We start from the raw sequence: 19848 nt of genomic DNA, 5'->3' as shown, positions 1-19848 counted from the left end.
GGTGAAAGTCTTCTTCAATGGTGATCTGGACTCCATGGAATATCCAATTCCCCCCCTCTTCCTTCTCCACCCCTCTTGCATCTGCTAATACAACTATTGTAACTAACCCTTATACCTTTACTTCTTCTTTCGATAGCTTAGATAGATTCTTTATTGAAATACATCGTAGTTCGTAGAGCTGAATTACGCATTTTCATTAAAATTCTAATTGAATGTACAAAGTTACAAATTGAATAATACCAAAGAGCTAATGATAGTAATATCCAAAAGATTTAAAAACTATAAAAATCTTGCTGAAATCACATTTTTAAAAGTCTAATAATTTAAACAGTATTCACTAGGATGCTTAAAGCCATAATAAAACTATTCTTAAATCTGTTTGTTTTACAAGGAAGGATCCAATTAGTAATGCTAGGTGGAATAGTAAGCGCGAGCAATTATTCTTTATACGTTCCCTACCACTGTCCAGGTACAGAGTTACCATACTCACCACCGTCACGAGGTGATGCTGCATGGTTTCCAGAAATCGTGACAAGGGGTGCAGGGCAAAAAGGACACAGGACACCCTTATCTTGACAGCTCCAATTGTCTTGACAGCTCCAATTGTCTTGACAGCTCCAATTGTCTACGTCTTGTGTTTCTCCCTACACTTCTTTCGTGCTCTAGCCGCTTCCTGCGTACTTTATAACAGAACAGAGCACAGCCAAGGCTTCTCTATTTGTTTTATAATAAAGAATCCATTAAATTCCCCGAGCATTACTTTCAATTTTCAAAACAAACTTTATTTCCAAAGCGAACAACAGTGTCGTCAGCATGCTCTATACTCTCATAAAGCACGCTAAAATAAGCCAATCAGAATCCCTGTCAGAATGGTTCAAATAATCTGATTGGCTGTACAAGACTAAAGCTGTCAAAAGTGTCAAACCATCAAAGTTAAAAAACCATCAAAGTTCACCTTCTGCGATAGTTTACAAACTAAAATAGTTCGGTAGGTCGAATTTAACACTTTTGCCTAAAGTTTTTAAGTCTCTAATAGAGAATCTTGAAGTGAAATGTTCAGTGAACTTCAGCCGAATTATGGCTCATAAAAACACGCGAGTTTTACTCCAAGGTAGAAAACAAACTGTTCAGGGCGAGTGTTTTTTGAATGAACGACAGCCGAAAAAAATGGCTTATTCAAGAAATTCCTCAAGACAAAATCTATCTACTATCATACAAAATTCAAAATTTACAGGAATAAATTGAATCATTTAATTAAACTAGCTAAGAAAAATTATTATAATAATTTTTTCTCAGTTCATGAAAATAATGGTAAACGAATCTGGTATGGAATTAAACAAATTGCTAAGGTTAAAACCCACGTCAATCAACCTGTCAATACAATAGTGGTAGATGATTGTGAAATAATCGACCAAGAATCAATAGCCGATGCTTTTAATGAATTTTTTGCTAATATAGGTAGTAATCTTGCTAGCTCCATTCCTAGTGCTACTCAAACTGCTAGGGAGTTCATGTCACCTCCTATTTGTGATAGTTTGTTTTTAGCTCCAGTGACTGCAAATGAAATTGAAGTAGAAATAGCCAAACTTAATGCTAGTAAAGCTTTGGGTCCTTTCAGCATTCCTATTGATATTCTTAAGATTCTTAAGGGTGAATTATAAGGTCCTTTACAGACTATATTTAATACATCTTTTCTTACTGGAATTGTCCCTGAGAAATTTAAGATGGCTAGAGTGATCCCAATTTTTAAAAAAGGATCTCAGACAAGCTTAAACAATTATAGACCCATTTCTCTACTCTCTGTTTTTAATAAATTGTTACAAAAACTTATGTACAAGCGGATAATTGACAACTTATTTATGGTAAACAGTTTGGATTTCGCTCTCACTACTCAACTGATCATGCAGTTCTTAGTATTATTGACCAAGTGCAATTAGCCATTGAAGACCATGATTATTTTTGTGGAATATTTCTAGACTTTAGCAAAGCTTTTGATACTGTTAATCACCAAATTCTACTCACAAAACTTGACTATTATGGTATCAGAGGTGTTGTTAAGACCTGGTTTATTTCATATTTAAGTAATAGATCTCAGTTTGTTTCTCTTGGTGCTATCACTTCAGACACTCAGACAGTTTCCTGTGGTGTGCCCCAAGGGTCAGGGCTTGGACCACTTTTATTCCTAATCTATGTAAATGATTTTCATAATTGTTCAACGCTTCTGGATTTCCATTTTTTTGCCGATGATGCAAATTTATTCTTTCAGCATAGGGATATAAAGATGCTTGAAAGTTTGATTAGTTCTGAACTTGAGAAAGTTCTTACTTGGCTACGTGCAAATAAGCTTTCATTAAATATTGATAAGTCAAACTTTGTTATTTTCCATCCAATTCAAAGAAAATTGCCCAAACAGGTCATGTTATCTATAAACAATCAGATGTTGACCCAGGAAACTTCCATTAGATACCTTGGAGTTTACATAGATTACAATATTAGTTGGAAGATGCACATCACTAATATTTCTAAAAAAATCAAGAGAAGTATAGTAATTCTTTCTAAACTAAGTTATTTCTTAAGTACTAAAACACTACTTAGCCTGTACTATCCTCTGGTTGAGCCTTTTCTCAACTACTGCATAATTGCTTGGGGTAATACCTATCAAACAACTTTGCAACCTTTGTTTAAATTACAGAAGAAAGCCTTACGAATAATCACCTTCTCTAGTTATAACGAACATTCGAGTCCTTTACTTAAAGATCTAAGCGTTGTAAAGTTGTTTGACATCATAACCTTTCAACTTGCAGTATTTATGTACAAGTTTCATAATAATCTTTTACCTCCTGTTTTTGATCCTTACTTTAATTCTGTTAGGATGATACATAATTATAATACCAGATTATCTAGTAAAATGTCCTATGCTATTTCAAAAGTCAGAACAAATTATGGAATTTTCAATATAAGATTTCAGAGTTCTAAAGTCTGGAATGATATAAGTGATCACATAAAGCTTCTTCCTTTGAAAAGTTTTAAGAAAAACCTTAAGCTAATCCTTATTGAAAAATACTAATAATTTCCGTAGCCTTCCGTCGTTCTTTACTCTGATTTTCACAGCGTTCTTGATCTTATTTGTATGACCTTGAATGTGCATGTCTTTGTGTGTGTATGTTATGTCTGTGTGTGTTTGTGTATGTTATATCTGACCTAAATCATTGTATTAGATAAATTACCTAAGTATAGCTGCCCTTTTCTTCTAGCCCTTATGGTTATTTGGGGTAGCTAGTACTCCTCTACATCTTTTATTGATATATTCTGTTTATTATTATTGTATCATATTTAGGTACGAATAAATTGTTGTTGTTGTTGTTACGATTCAATGGGAGGTTTCTTACACACCCACAATCGCTAGCATAGAAAAGATTCAGTGACGACGAGTTCTCTTTATGTAGACATACCACACGAGCTATGGCGAGAACACTGAATGGTCCTATAAGTCAAATAAAATAATATTCCAAAGCGTTTGCACCTTTTTAGAAACTGTTTGATAAGATTTCAGTACAAAGTGGTTTATTCACTTTTGTTCCTCGACACTCAAGAGGCATGATTTTAGTGTCTTTACTTTGCAGTTTTTAACCCAATCATTTCTTATTTGAATTTGCTATGCAGTATTAACTCTTTAGTTTCAACCTCTAACGTTCATGCTAAACATAATCTTTATTCAATATCATCTTACTATCTATTTAAATATTAAATGGTACCCCTAATGGAGGTGCGATGGATAAAGGAATATTTGTCAAGTTTGAAGAAAAACTACGCAGTGCATTTTTTTTAATAGCGACGAATACCCTGGCAGCAAATATATATTATCATAAATAGATCATTTGCCACTTTGGCATGAAAGTAAAATTTTAGATATTATTATTTCGATCGACTGATGACTGCTAGTAAGTGAATGAAAACCTATTGAAATGATTAATATTGTGTATAAAGATATATGTCAACAAACTTTATCTCAACATTACAGCACCCTTCTTCTCAAAAAGTTTCTATTGCATTGAAGCCAGTGTTAATCTTCAAAATTTTGTATCTACTTTTCTTTGCTTCTGTAGGCAGGTGATGAATCTACGGGTTTCTACAAGAATGAACTCTTTTCGTGTTTACGTTGTAATTGCCTCGCTGCTTCTCCTCGTAACAGCTTTGTTATTCTGCACCAATCTGTATCCTCGTCCATCCATCGGTGTTTTTTATAAAGTCGTTCCTCAGCCAGATGGTAAGTAAACTCCTACGGTGTATCTTTGTGAACTATAACAAGTTGTAGGGAGGTTTCTTTAACGAAACTGACTAGATTATGTGGCATTGCGGTTGATCATTAGCTTTCAGTTTATTTAAAAATATATTTGTAAAATTAAGATTTATTTAACTATAGGTATCCAATGATTTCAGAGAATCTAAAGATAAGGCTCAACTCCAAAGCAAAACCTGCAAGAAACACATTCATTTAAGGCATTAATCTTAACTATTCTGTAAACTTTCCATAACAACTGACCTTTATGTGAGAGCAGGATTGACACAAGTTGGATCTTGAAATCACTCCATTCTCGCCAAGAGGTATTGAAAGGCTTAGTTCATGAATAGTCTTGGGTTTTTACACGAAGGACTACTGCAGAGGCTCGAAAAGTTATATACATGTGAAAAGACCTTGATTTGATTGTACCTAAATGAAATTCGTTTATGTTGAATGTTCTTTGTCATGTTGTTCGCGTTTTAATAACAGATTCCTAACCTCTAAAAGAAGAATGTCTCTGTTATTACTGTTCACGGTATTTTGTCTATGAATACAATTTTATCTTGTATTTTGCACGAAGTTTTTTGAAAATTCAGCTCTTCGATTTCTTAATTTTCCATCTATTGTCTTGAAAACTACTTACCTTTGCCATAAGGGTACTTCTACTGAATTAACATGCTTCTATTTGATTTAATAACTCCTTAAATCCATTTGAAATTTTCCGAGAACAATTCTCTGGAGGACATCTAAAGCTACGGCTCAACACGTTATACGATGGTGTCGAAACTTTTGTTTTATTCATTGGCCACGCTCGAAGTGGTCATATTCTCATCTGTGCCATTTTGGATGCTTACACAGAGATTATCAATAACAACGAAAAGTTATTATCATAGGAATGCTCAACTTTCGAATCGACAAATTTTTAGGAACGGATTTTAGATCAATAATCGGCACTCACGTAAAGGATGAGCATGGAAAGGATCCTGAGACCATTGGAAGAAATTTCAAGATTTAGGAGAAATGTCAGAGTGAAATGGACTGTTTGATCATTAAAATGTTTTTTATGCGCGTACTCAGACCAATACTGAACAAACAGAGTCTTTGATTAGATCCGTGCAAAAGTATTTACCCAATCGATTCACTTTTTTTGTTTCTTTCGACTTAAAACGTTTTTTGTCATTCTTGCCGCAATATTCTCGTATTGTTTTAATGTAAATATTTCAAAGTTTTAGTCTGTATCTCATTAGTATTTTCACAGTTGATTATATGAGAGCATGAAAAAAATTTTATCATTAAATTTGAAAATGGCCGTTGAGCGGTCGTAACGTCGTTGCTTTTTCACATTAATTTTTATCGTAGAATCTGTTTCTAAAAAGTTGTTGATTCGAAAGTAAAGTATTTCCATGAAAACAACTTTTCGTCGTTATTGTTTGTATCAAGCTGTCTGCATATACTCGTTAGTTCTTAGAGATAAATACTTAAACTTGAATAATCATAATCAATTATTTCAAACTACAAAGGCAGAGTCAGTGTTTGGATATTTCCTGTGTAAGCCAATCATCGATTGCTTAGCAGCTTCTTAACTTAATAGGCAAGCATTTCACCGAAGAAGCATTTAACGTGTGTAGATTATGTAAAGACCGGCTATAAATGATTGATTTGTACCTGTCTACACAATTATCCCTGATGTCAAATCGTACGAATTTCAGCGGCCCCAGGGGGTGGAAAAGGCTCAAATTTTGGTCCCGTTTGTAATGGTAGTAGTAGTTCTTTTGTGCGGCAATTGGCCTCGTGTTTCACCCAAGTTTGAGCGAAAGACCCGTAGACACAATCTAGGTGCAAATTTTAAAAAAGAATACATGGGAAGGTAAATCCTGAGTAGAAAAGCATTCACCAGTGCACAGTTAATGACGGATGAAGAGGAAGAACGATGGAAAAAACCAAGGCAAAAAAACAGAATATCGAGAATTATACCAACACCGAGTGTTTTTTTTCCTTAGTTAAGCGAAAAACCTTTTTGATAGTCTCTTCCCTTAATCTTATTTACTTCCGTGAATTAATCGTCTTTTTTTCAGGAAAATCTCTTTGTCTTAATTAAGTCACTGAATCGCCTTTTTTCTTCTTCTTCTTTCAAGGAGAACTGGAGCGTGAGCTGAAATTTTTATATCGCAATGTTGAATCTTTTGTGCTCTTCGTTGGACATCCAAGAAGCGGTCATAGTTTGGTGGCTGCCATTTTAGATTCCCATTCAGAAATAATCATTTCGGATGAGTTTAATCTGCTTTATAAGTTTGACAGTTTCTTTAAAAATCCTAGCCAAACAGACGATGAGCGCAAGCTGAGGATATTCTATGACTTACATACTCGCTCGCGCCGACAGGCCATGTTTGGTAGTCGTTCGTCAATTTGCGACAGCTCCGTATCCTACTGCTACAACATTAAAGGAGGCTGGCAAGGTTCTTGCAAAAGTAAACTTAAGGTACGAGATATTTGAAAGGGCCCATGTCATGAAAAGAACTGGATTAGGAAGTCCTGACTTCAGTCTCTCTGGGGTTTTCTTTATTTTGGTGTTTGTTTGGTGTGTGCAAGCTAAATAAGTCTTAATTAAATCTCCAACAGGGATGAAACAGTCTGCTTACTGACCAGCGGCTATTCAGAAAAATCAAAATAGAAATCTATGCTCGCATACTCGTAACAGAAAGGATATCAATGCTTTTAAAAGGAGTCCAACTTATTTTCTAATTAGCAGTCAATTTTTCAGTACCCCCTTAAGCTTTGTTGACGACAACAGATCCCTCTCCATTCCCCCTGAAAACCATGTACTACGAGTGATGAAAAAAATAGGACAACCGCGCAGTTGGGTTCTTTCATTACGAATATGACTACAGACAGAATTGGATGACACATAGTCCGGTTAACAATTACTATAAACTATGACAAAATTTGAGAACGAAACTAAAGATCTGTTATACGTTTACATCAATAAAAAATACAAACTAGTTAACACGGTGAATAAGTGGCAAAGGCGCGCGCACTCGATGTGTACTGTCTAAATACACAGGCATGACGTTTCCACTCTCTTTTTACACTGTCCAATGACGAGCATTTCGTGTATACTGTCTTATTAGTGCTCAAATAGGGCTGGTGATGGCCAATCACTTTCGAAAATTTTGTTGTAATTTTGTTTATACTTATATACCTCCTTTATTAGGGTCTTGTAGTGTTCCTTTACTTCCATTCGATTCATTTTCCTTGGAAGTGAATGATAAATAAGCCTCACGTGATATACGTATTGCAGTAAGCATTACTTTTATTATCATTTCCAAGGGTCGCTTTCTAAATTTTGTAAATATGCATTAGTATATGATGTCTGGAACCACAAGTTTAATGGATTCAATTTGATAAAATTGATTATTTACAAATATTGACTAATGGTAAGAAATTAAAGCTTTCCTATGTGATCTACTTAAAGGTATACATTGCATAACGCTTAATCTTATGGGGACCTATTTCCTTTGTTTACGAAGCACGAGTAAATTATTGCCCCAAGCAATGGTCGCTTATTCACAATCGCGCGAGTAAACCTGACTTTAATATAAGATTCCACGTATATTTTCCTCAGGTAATTGGAGACAAAAAAGCATCTGAAACTACCGCACTTTTGCATCACGAAAAAGGGCTTCACGATTTGCGAAAACTGGAGAAAGTGGTGGGAATTCCAATCAAACTGATTAACGTCATCAGAAATCCATTTGATAACATTGCTACTATATGTAGAATGAGACTACGTGTGAACCCTAGAAGTCATCAAATAGTAAGTAAATATAGGGGTATATCATCTATCGTTTCTCATTGATTCTTATCAAAGTAAACCTTTTATTCTCCATGGTGATACTTAATTTTTTTTTTATGGACTGGAGAGTTTTATCACGACGTGAGATATTGTACTTGTCACTTGTACATAACATGTACATCTTCTTGTCCCCGTGCAATAACCACTATGTATCGTTCAATGTTATCTTTGTCATATTGTTAACGTTATTTCTTGCACTATATATGTATATATATATATATCGATCCCCATAAACTGTTTTAATAAAATAATAGCAAGTTTTCGTTGAGTCGCAATCCAAAACCTTATGATTTTCTAACTAGGTACGGAATGCACCCAACCTCGACTTCTGGATCGAAAACTATTTTATCAAAGTACAGACAATTCAATATCTTCATGACCTGAGGCACTATCGGATTCTCAACGTATACAGCCGAGATCTGAATACTTCGCTTGTGTCATGTAAAACCTTGTTTTTTTACTTTCTTGACAGGTACGCAACACAACAGCGCTGGATTTTTGCATCAATTCGTACTTCAAGAAAGTACGGACAGTTCAATATCTGCGTGACCTGAGTCACTACCAGATCCTGAATGTATACAACCGAGATTTGATAGCGAATCCACGACGCACTTTACAAATGTTATGTGACTTTGTTGGTGTTTCTTGTTACAGTGAATTTGTCGAATTAGCTACAAGAGATCTCTATTCCAAATCATCTCGGACTAGGTATCTGGTAGAGTGGAGTAACAAACAGAAAGAGAAAGTCATGAAAGAAATCCAGAAATATAGCTCTTTGAAGTCTTTATTTTCGTTTGACAGTGATTAGTGTTATCATCAGACTTTGACGCTCAGACACGGTCTCAGGTATGTTTGCATCGCTCATTTGAATCTAAGACGAAATATTTTGAGTATTTCTCTCTTCAATACAGAGTATGAACGCTTTAAGTTTCATCAGTAGTCACCTTTTGAAGGAAACTTTACAATTCTTAATAATCACTATTAAAAAAAACGTTCCAGAAACGAGAACTTGTTTATCTCGTTCATAATTCTCGCCTTCTGTTTTGAAGTCCACGCGACGGCATGTCTCGTCAACGACGGCTTAACGCACAGTAGTTTTGAGGCAGATTCGACAAAGTCTGAATGACAAGTTACATGTCAGGTGTACAGACAAAATTGCCTTTTTTTCGTGTCCTTTTCAAAAGAGGAAAGGTTAAAGGCCTTGAAATACATATAAACTGTATATGACAGATAGCCTCACCCCTTCAAAGGTGCAATAATCTTTAGAAAGCAGATACAAGAAGTCTAAATCACACTCACCCCAGCAAAACATGATTAGTTTCACAGAATGTTCCATAGAATTCAAGTCATCGTTAACTTTGGAAGTCAACAAACGTCGCTTTAAGCAGCCTATATGAATAAGAAAAAAAAACAGTGTTAACAAAACAGCTTTAATACATGTTTAAGTTTTGTTGTGAATGGGATCTAAGACTACCGGACAAAGTTAACTAACTATGAGTTTTTCGAAAGTTTCAAGAAACTTACTTTAAATGTGCTGTTTTCAGCGATATCTTTGACCTCGAGGTTTCTCCGCAGTTTGGTGGCAATATAATGTTCTGGTCACGTGAATGAATTTAAGTTTAAGGGTAAGAGTTCTCCTTATATCCTTCAGAATATCAAAATGTTTTGGATTTTCTAACAAACGGCTTTTTGCTGGTCCCTTTTTGTCTCCAATGACCTTGCAATAAAATGAAGTTTGAAAGTTACGCACAGGCTCTGCTTTGCTCAACCATAAGGCAAACTAAGTGGATGTATTTTCCTATGTATGATCTTTTTCGCTGAACAATGAAAATCTGTTGCAGTTAACCGCGTTACAAATCTGGAACAGTGAGATAGTGTAAGTTGAAATATTTAATTACTGCATACATTCTACATTGACCAAAGAGGCTTGAGCACTAATAGTAAAAAAATGCAAATAAAGTTAGGCGCTGAAAAAATGAAAATAATCATGATACACGTTTGGATGCTTAGTATCCGCTTAGTATTCATTCCGTAATTCAAGTTTATTGATGGTGTTTCAGTTCTTTCCACCAGTTCACAAATATTGGTTCCGAAATCGCTGATCCTTGCCCCATACAGGACACCCAATGCTTGTGAACTTCATTTGTTGTCTGACTCCAAAGATATGACTCCTTTTTGAGTTGTCAGCAATTATTCCTAAGGTAGCTTTAAATCAATTCTGTTCGGTGAAATTCTTCTTCGATGGTCATCTGGAATCAATGGAATATCCAATGCCCCCCCCCCCCTCCCCCCCTTCTCCACCCCTCTCGCATTTGCTAACACACCTATTGTTACTAAACCAATTCTATACCTTTACTCTTTCTTCATACGTTCCCTACCACTGTCCTGGTACAGAGTAACTATACCCACCACCGCTACGGCGTGATGCTGCACGGTTTCCAAACATCGCTTGAAATCGTGACAAGGCGTGCAGGGCAAAAAGGACACGGGTCTTTAGCCCACTGCTGCTTTTCAGTTTGAAATTACTCCATTCTCCTATCAATTTATATTCGTGTATAATCTCTGTCTGAGCATCCAAAATGGCCCTAATGAGACTATGACCACTGCGGGCGTGACCAATGAATAAAACCAAAGTTTCGACACCATCGTATAACGTGTTGAGCCGTAGCTCTAGATGTCCTCCAGAGAATTGTCCATGAGAAATTTTAAATGAATTTAAGTAGTTAATTCAGTCAAATAGAAGCATGTGAATTGAGTAGAAGTACCCTCATGTACCCTTTGTCAAAGGTAAGTAGTTTTCAAGGCAGTAGATAACTTAGAATTCGAAGAGCTGAATTTTCAAATAACTTCGCTCAAAATACAAGATAAAATTGTATTCATAGACAGAATAGCGCGAAAAGGAAAGCAATAACAGAGACATTCTTCATTTAGAGGTTAGGAATCTATCATTAAAACGCGAACAACTTGACAAAGCACATTCAATATAAATGAATTGCATTTAAGGACAATCAAATCAAGGTCTTTTCACATGTATATAACTTTTCGAGCCTGTGCAGTCCACCTTCGTGTAAAAACCCAAGACTATTTACAAACTGAGACTTAAAACCTCTTGGTGAGAATGGAATGATTTCAAGATTCAACTTGTGTCAGTTCCGCTCTCTCTCACTTAAAGCTTTAACAACTAGGCCGTGTCGTGGAGTGTTTTGGGGATAGTAACGATGTCTGCTTTAAACGAAGTTGTTTCTTACAGGTTTTGCATTGGAGTTGAGCCTTATCTTTAGATCTTCTGAAATCATTGGATACCATTAGTTGAACAAGTTTTAAATTTTTAAAAATATATTTTTAAGAAACTTAAAGCTGAGGATGACCTGAGACCTTCACGGGCCTGTTGACTAATCATTTTAGCGTTATACCTTATCCTTATAAACTGGGTCTCATTCGCACTCTTCTTGATAGAGCCTACAAGATCAACAACACATGGTTGGGATAACAGGAAACTTACTGAAATCCTTTAAAAGTATCTTTTTCCAGCCCATCTGCTTGAAAGGGTTGTCAATCGGTACCTTACGCTGACCTGTAATGAGCACAATCTTCCGGTCTCCGTTTTAGACACTGCGCTCACCTTTTATTACGCTGAACAATGAAAAGCTGTTGCAGTTAACCGCGTTACAAATCTGGAACAGTGACGTAATGTAATGTAATGTCGAAATATTTAATTTGCCTCCGTTTCAGACACTGCACTCACCTTTTATTTCAAATTACTGACTTTGGCCCTCTTTCTGTTGTCACGCAAAAAGAGGGTTCGCCACTCTGCTAAGCGTTATTTTAACAAGATAGGTATTAAGTTGGTTTTTTCATCTTTTAAAATAGGTTATAAGTTAGGTGTGAAAGACCCTATCCCTCGTGGGCTCCCTACGTGTCTGGTTTACAAGGTTTTATGTGCGGGCGGTGATGCCTGCTATGTCGGCGAAACCTCCCGCCATTTATCCACACGTATGCGAGAGCACTTGGTCAGTGATAGGACCTCTCACATTTTCAAACATTTACATAATTCTCCACAATGTCGCACTCTATGTTCTGATGAGTGTTCTTGTGGCATCTTTGGTCACGCATCCTCAACTGTCCAACTTAAAATCAAAGAAGCTATCCACATGCAATGGGGGCAACCTACACTTAATCGTCAACTCTATCATGTTAATTTAAAACTTTCCTTGTAATTGCATACATTGTTCTGTTCCGCATTGAAGATTATGTATGATTAACAGAGACGACCTTTACAAATCATCTTTAGAGTTGCTTATAGTGTGTGCACGTCTTACTCTTTCACTTTTAAGATAAAAAATGCGGAATGTCTCACCAAGTTTCAAAAGTGGTAATTTTAAATCATTGGTCTTGCCATCTACGCACTTCTTTGCAACACGATGACCCGTTTTGATGGTACGACGGTAATTGAATCGATTAACTTCTCCTTGTTTGAATTTCATTTCCTCGAAGTACACATATCAAATTAATGTTAAAAACGTGCTTGCCTTTCTTTTCTTCACAACAAGTGACATATTTCATGTTAGTGGCAATATTGTATCGAGAAGGCAAGTACATTCTAATAGGCATATTAACAAAGCTGAAAAAGCACCAAAGCAGCCTTCTTTTTGGGAAGGAAGACTTGTGACCATTCAGAGTATTCCTTCATTAATTCACTATTACTCTCATTATTATGATTAACCCTATTTCTTTTTTACGAGCTACACCGTTCAAATCCATCGACACTTGATGCCAGAATTTACGACAAAGTCAGGATTTTTTTTGTTGTTCATTGGATACAACAGAAGCAGGCACACCCTACTTGCTGCTTTGTTAGATGCTCATCCACATGTTGTTGTTGCCAATGACTTGAACATCTTAAAGCAGTGGATTACCATGCCTGAAATATTTGACTTGAAGAAGTATTTTATCTACGAGCCGATTTAAGCCAAATCACGCAATGATGTGACGTACGGCGTTCGCGCTCGGTTGGTAAACGGGGGCCCAGTACAATATCATTACAACGTGAAGGGTCAGTGGCAAGGACAGATCAATGAGGGTGTACAGGTATAGTTTTCATTTACCTTTATGACATAACTTGGACACAACGTGCGCTCTATTTGGTCAAAAATCTATTGGATATTTAACTGTGTATCCACAGAAAACTGAAACACCTCCCCTTCCGGTAAAATGGCACCACACGGGGTAATTTCCAGATTTTAATTCGGTGAAGGCCTTTGGTTGGAGGAAACGAGGAGGACGCTTTGAACGCCAATCAAAACAATGTTATTTTTCAAACACTACAGATTGCTCCCTTTTAAGCCTTAATTTTTCTCGACTAGAATTACCCAAACTACTGAGAATTAGTAATTTCTTGCTTCAAGAAAATTGTCACTGGTCTAGAGCTCAGTGGGTGACCAGCAAATAACCGTTCGCATGTTATGGTCTGTTTGTGCGCGATACAGTTCACCTGAGTTTGGCTCTCAAGGATGGTTTGCATATGTGATTTATGACAACTTTGATTATTTAAAACGACGTAAAAGAAAAAAGCCATTAACAAAATTCCCATCAAAGAAAGACAAGATTGATGAAGAGTGTCTTCTAACTACATCCTGATTAGTCACTCTCTTGCAGATCATTTATTTGTAGTTTTGGAAAAATTGTTCGGCCACCAGCTTATAGCAAACTCGTAGATAGTCGTTCATCACTCTTGAACTGAAGATTTTGCAAATTTCAAAAGTTCAATCAGTTTTGTGCAGTTCATTACAGGGGCATATCATCTTGCCTTGATAAATATGTGTTGATTTTGGACAAGCTTCCAGGATCCGTGGTCTATCTCAGGGATATTTGTTTCAATTTACAATGGTCTAGGTGTTTTAACTCCTCCTTGGTAATAGATCATATTTATTGAGTTTATTTAGGGTTTAAGAGAAACAGGCAGCTTATTCACGACCCAGCATATCAAAGGATGGCACAAAGGTATTCCAGTAGGATAACATCAGCAACAGACAGAACTCCCTTAAGAGATAATTGTAAAAGTATCTGCTTAATTTCCCTTTACCTCTCTGCAGTAAGTCTTTCTGCTGAAATAATGAATGGTCGAAACTTGAATTAGCTCAAATGCGTTTCTTTCAAATTCTGTAAATTTGACAAAGTTTTTCTTTTTTTTTTTACACCAAGTCACCAAGGTACTATCCATCCTTAAGGAAAAATAGTCAAGTTTGTATTTGTATGGAATTAACTGTTTATCACATGAACTGCGGTGTTATACAAGGATTTCCGGCCCCGAGAAAAGCCGTAACAACACACGTGAAAAATATCGTATTTTTTCACGTGTGTTGATTAAGCCAATCAGCTGCTTACACGTCACTCGCGTTTGGCTCCACTCGGTCAGGTTGAAGAATGAACGGCAAACCCTTCACAATTCTCAATACAAGTCGTTTGTCAGAGCTTTCTCGAATTATGGCGGCTAAAACACTAAGAAATCCATATCGCTGACAGACAATGAGGTTCAAACTTTCCTCGAAGGGGAAGAAAACCAATATACTAAAAGAGGAACCGAAATTTGCGTATTTAGTGGCTTTGGTGTTAGCATTTCTTCCGGCTGAGAATGAAAATCGACAATTGGAAGATTTGCCACCGGCCGATTTTGGCCGCTTACCTGAAAGACTTCTTTTGTCGGTAGATAAGTCAATAAATGAGAATTTTGTAAATTGAAAATTACGACCATTGTTGTTTTTGTAATCATGATTCAACGCATTTTTCCATCTTAAGAGTCAGCGCCAACGCACTCTACGATTGTTATTCGAGGATTGTCGATTCATTTATTTTCATTCATATGGTATTAGCTTTTTAGTTTCAACCTCTAACATTCATATTAAAATTAATCTTAATTCAATTCTATTTCACTACCATCAGAAGCCTTTCTGAAACTTGGAAATTGCATTCTTCTCAGTTCAAATTAGCACAGAAAGAAAAGATGGTGGAATTATGCAGGGTCGTAGAGCGACAGAAATATACACATTATAATACATCTCAGGCCATGATTTGAGAAAAGTGTTCAAACCCTTATGGTGATACTAATCACTCTCAAACGAAAAATGTGATTTTAAACAGTAAAACTTTTGGATTTCCCTAGTGACTTTCTCTTTTCGTTCGTTACTCCATTCTATCATGTACCTAGTCCGAGATAGTTTAGAATAGAGATCATTTTTTGCTAATTCGACAAATGCAGTGTAACAAGAAACACTAACAAAATTACATAACATTTGAAAAGTGCCGCGTGGATTCGCTATCAAATCTCGGTTGTATACATTCAGGATCTGGTGGTGACTCAGGTCCCGCAGATATCGAACTGTCCGTACTTTGATGAAGTTATCATCGATACACCAGTCTAGCGCTGGTGAATTAGCCTGAGAGGAATATCTACTATCCTTTCTAGCACTCGCAAATCATGAAGTCCAGCTGCCTTTTTGTCTCCAATTACCTGAGTAAAATATACTTCGCAATTATTTTTTAATAGCGAAAATTAATGGGGGTGACATGTATTGGACAGAGATTTACTCGGGCACTTGTTTACCGTGGATAAAGGGAATTATTCCCTTTAGATTTGGTGTTGTGCAATATTTCCCCTAAAGAGAGAGTCTGAATAGAGGTCAAATTTTCTCGATATTTCATACTAAAACCACCAGACCCATGGTTCCAATTCTCGTTTGTGCTAATGTATATTCACAGAATGAAATAGGCACACCTTGAAGGGAAATAAAAACACACCCTAAGAAAAATTACCTTGAGTTTACTTTAATAATTTCCTTGCCAGCTTCCATCAATATTGTAGCAGTATGAACTAGAGCAGTTTGGCGAACGATCTCCAAATATGGCCTGTTCGTGCGAGCGAAAATGTAGTTCAAAGAATGTCCTTAGCTTGCCCTCATCGTCTGTTTCGCTAGGATCCATAAAGAAACTGTCCAACTTATAAAGCAGATTAAACTCACCCGAAATAATTATTTCTGGATGAGAATCTAAAATGGCAGCCACCAAACTATGACCGCTCCTCGAATGGCCGACGAAAAGCGAGAAAGTCTCAACATTTTGATATAAACGCGTCAGCCCACGCTCTACTTCTGCTTGAAGAAGAAAAAAGAAAAGGAAACCGATCATTTAATCCTGAAAAAGGAATAATTAAAATAATGAATACGAGTCACGTACATGCAGACAGATAGGTGGATACATCAGAAAAGTAACGTTTAAGCGTGTCTTCACATTCAACTCTACCACCTTACTATGAAAATTGCATGATTTGTGCTCAGTTCTCTAAACTCACGACTTTCCAGTGATATTTCTCCTTACACTTCATATTCATTTGTAACTATAAGTGCTTTAGCGGATGCTACTCTATTCAGGATTTAACCTGGCATGAGAGCCCATTTTGAAAACTTACCTGGAGTCTCACTAGGATTCTTTCGCTCAAACTTAGGTGAGGTATGAGACCACGCGCCGTTCAAAAGGATCACTATTCCCAAACCAATGAGGACGAGACCAAATCTAATACTTATTCCCGTTTTAGGCGCTTTGAAATTCGTGCGATTTTGCTTCGGGAAAATTGTATCGGCAGCCACAGATGTCTTAAACAGATCTATTTCGTCGCTGTTATTTACAGTGATATACATACTTTTACATACATACGAGATTTGCATACGTTGAATGCTTCTCCTCTGAAATGTTTGTTTGAGCGAAAAAGCTGCTAAGCAATGTGGTACAAAATATTAAACCACACACTGATTATGCCTTTATATTTTGAAAGATTTGGTGTAACGATTTAAGAAAGGACTAACCACAAAGAAATATATTTTATCATTTCATGTAAGCAGCTTGGTACAAAAGGCTAAGTACAAGTTTGAGGTGCAAATTGACTTGAAACAAAATGAAATAGGAAAGAGAAACAGATATTTCCGTAGGAATATTCAACGTGGCATTTTTCATGAAGGATGGAGAGCGCCATGGTGATCCGAATGAAACAAAAAACTAATGATATTTTGCGGTAACCAAGGCCAATAACTGTTTCATCTTTTATCCACTTGATTTCTTGTCATACTTATTTCATGCACGTGGCAGGCAGAGATGTGATAAGCGCGCATTGCGCATGTCTTGGGCAGTAATTAAATTAAATTCCAGTTGATGGAATAGTTTATTCTTCAACGTCAAAATGAACGTGACGTCTGTATGCGCCGCGAATATTAAAAAAATTTTAGAAGCAAGTTCGCAGTCTTTAAAGAATGACAATCAAATTCCCTTTGCCCAAAAAAGGTACAGCTAGACTAGTGAGTGTGCATAGATTCTTCTCTTTTCGATGAGTGGAAGTTCTGGCCAGCTGGCCAAGGTGCTCCTCAGACGAAAAAATCTCTTCCTCCTTTGTTCTGGCCTCTTTTCTCAGTTGCTAAATTGTATCTTTATGACATAGGGTAGCCTTTATCTATCTTGTCTTTCTCTTTGGAGGAGCTCCGATGCAAATGTGGTTGATTGTTTTTCTTAAGCTCTCCGTCTTACTTCATTTCTAATAAATTACTTTTGTAAAAATTACTCTCGGAAAAATCGGAGTGGCGATAAGCCTTCTTTTTTCCTCATTAGTCTTGTGCATTTATGATTAATTATTTTTTTCGAATGAGACGTATGGATAGATATTTTCTGAATTCCAATAAAATTTATGGTCTTTTCTCTATATTGAAGTTTCCTGTGATCTGATTTTAAACTGAGGATGCTTCTTTTTATTTATAAGTCCGCCATATCTGCCATATCTGACGGTATGATACTAAGAAGAGATTTTCAAGCTGCACTGCTGCCATTGTGGTAGTGTTATCCCCTGGCTATTTGCTCATTCAACCATTAATGTTATGTCGTGCGTGAACTCTCAGCATAATGGTGAGTTTCGTTCTCCCTCACCTCGTCCGTCCGAATGGAAAATATTTTCCTTCTAATTCAAACAGAGACTAGTTAACCAGAGACAATAAGAGAACGACAATAAATACAAGTTGGGTAGCTTGTTTCAGGTTAAGCGCCTACGGAAAGTTTATTTCGAGACCAATCAAATTCCTAGATAACAAACAAAAAGAAAATTCAATACTGCGACGAAAATCGACAAGTGGAAGATTTGCCATAGGCTGATTTTGTCCGTGTACTTGAAAAGATTTCTTCTGTCGTTAAGGAAACAGTCATTGACTGTGAATTTTTTTTTTTAATTGAAAGTTACGCCATTAAAAAAAATTGCTTTTGCAATGATTCAACGCATTCATCCTGAGCCAATTCATTGAATCACTACAAAGCAAAGAATTGACAAAACTCTAAATTATTGACTGTTTCCTTACCGACAGAAGAAATCGTTTCAGGTACACGGCCAAAATCGGCATGTGGCAAATCTTCCAGTTTTCGATTTTCGTTCTCCGCCGCGAGAAATGCTTTAAAAGACACAATGTCTTGTTCTTTTTTTCTGTTTATTTGTTTTCGGAGGATCTTAGTAAGTCTAGCCATTAGCCTTAATTATTTCTAGCTTAGAATTTAAGAATGTTCTCATGAGTAGCCATTCACTTCATTCATCTGTTTAAATATTTACTCATTTTTCCTTTTAATACGATCTGAAAATCTATTTTATTCGCGTATTCGTTACAATTGAGTTATTAAACTATTATTTCATTTGTATTTTTATTGTTATTATCATCACTACAAGGGAAAATAACTCTTTTCTCGTGTATCACTAAATAATAATTAGGGTTTCCATAATCATTATCCTTATCTCCATTTTTAGTTTAACTTCAAAATAGAGCAATTCCTCTTGAGGCAACGGCTCAATACGTCATGCGATGGTGTCCAAGCTCTTGGACACTTAATGCTTACACGTAGTCTATTATTCTGCACAGGAAGAAACCCAATAACAAGGAATGTAGCGTGAGGAATCGATTTTTTTTTAAACTTCACGCCTGAGCACGACTTCAAACAATGTTTGGAAACCGGGCATCTTCATTATGTTGTCCAGCTGGTCATTGTTAAAATGTACCTGTACAATGGCAAGGAAAGTACAGACGTAGAATAAAGGTACAGAAGAGGCTAGGGGTGAAAATGATATGGGGGGTGGAGTGGGAGGGGGAAGAGGGGGGAATAATCGGAACCTGGATGGTCATTTCATAAGAGCTTTAAATAAAATCGAATTATAGTCGCTTATGATTCGTGCAATTATTGAAACTAACAAGACTAACAAAACATCCCCCTTGCTCATAAGTCGAGGTAATAACATGATTTAGAATGCAGTTTGGTGTTAGTCTACACAAGTAAATTTTTCAGACATCAAAATTGTACGAGCTCGTAGGACGAGTGCAATTTGTAGTCTTCGAAATATTACAAGTACTTATTTACAGCAAATTGCACTGGAAAAAGCATCACAGAATGTTGAAACAAACGAAAATTTGATAGCGCGCGCGCTATTTGCAATTTGAATATAACTTTGCACTCGTGTTACATGGAGAATGCACACCTTTTGGAGTCAATAAGAAGCGCCTAATCTACATTATCAACTACGAAATGCACTTGCATTTATGTGATGTCCTTTAAATCTAAGAGAGCGGAGGTATTAAAACTAGCTAAGAGATTAAATTAAGAAGGCGGGTACACGGGCGGTGAATCAGCGTTACACTTTGTTAGCTTG

General features: G+C 36.4%; 1 protein-coding gene across 1 annotated transcript; it reads left to right on the top strand.

Moving 5' to 3' along the window:
* Nucleotides 1–1308: 1308 nt before the first annotated feature.
* Nucleotides 1309–8990, top strand: LOC131786798 (uncharacterized). Its single transcript, XM_059103868.2, has 5 exons — nucleotides 1309–1324; nucleotides 1459–1650; nucleotides 6418–6761; nucleotides 7905–8096; nucleotides 8608–8990. The coding sequence occupies exons 1-5, from the start codon at nucleotides 1309–1311 to the stop codon at nucleotides 8941–8943; spliced, it is 1080 nt and encodes a 359-aa protein (XP_058959851.2). The 3' UTR covers nucleotides 8944–8990.
* Nucleotides 8991–19848: the final 10858 nt, after the last annotated feature.

Source organism: Pocillopora verrucosa, chromosome 3 (genome assembly GCF_036669915.1).
Source record: "Pocillopora verrucosa isolate sample1 chromosome 3, ASM3666991v2, whole genome shotgun sequence".
Taxonomy (NCBI): Eukaryota; Metazoa; Cnidaria; class Anthozoa; order Scleractinia; family Pocilloporidae; genus Pocillopora; species Pocillopora verrucosa.
This window is presented reverse-complemented; position numbering and strand designations above follow the sequence as displayed.

Excerpts from the sequence above, each read along its gene's own strand:
- LOC131786798 (XM_059103868.2), top strand. Across the intron at positions 1,651-6,417 it reads TATTCTTAAGATTCTTAAGG|GAGAACTGGAGCGTGAGCTG; the intron begins GTGAATTATAAG and ends TCTTCTTTCAAG. Across the intron at positions 8,097-8,607 it reads ACCCTAGAAGTCATCAAATA|GTACGCAACACAACAGCGCT; the intron begins GTAAGTAAATAT and ends CTTTCTTGACAG.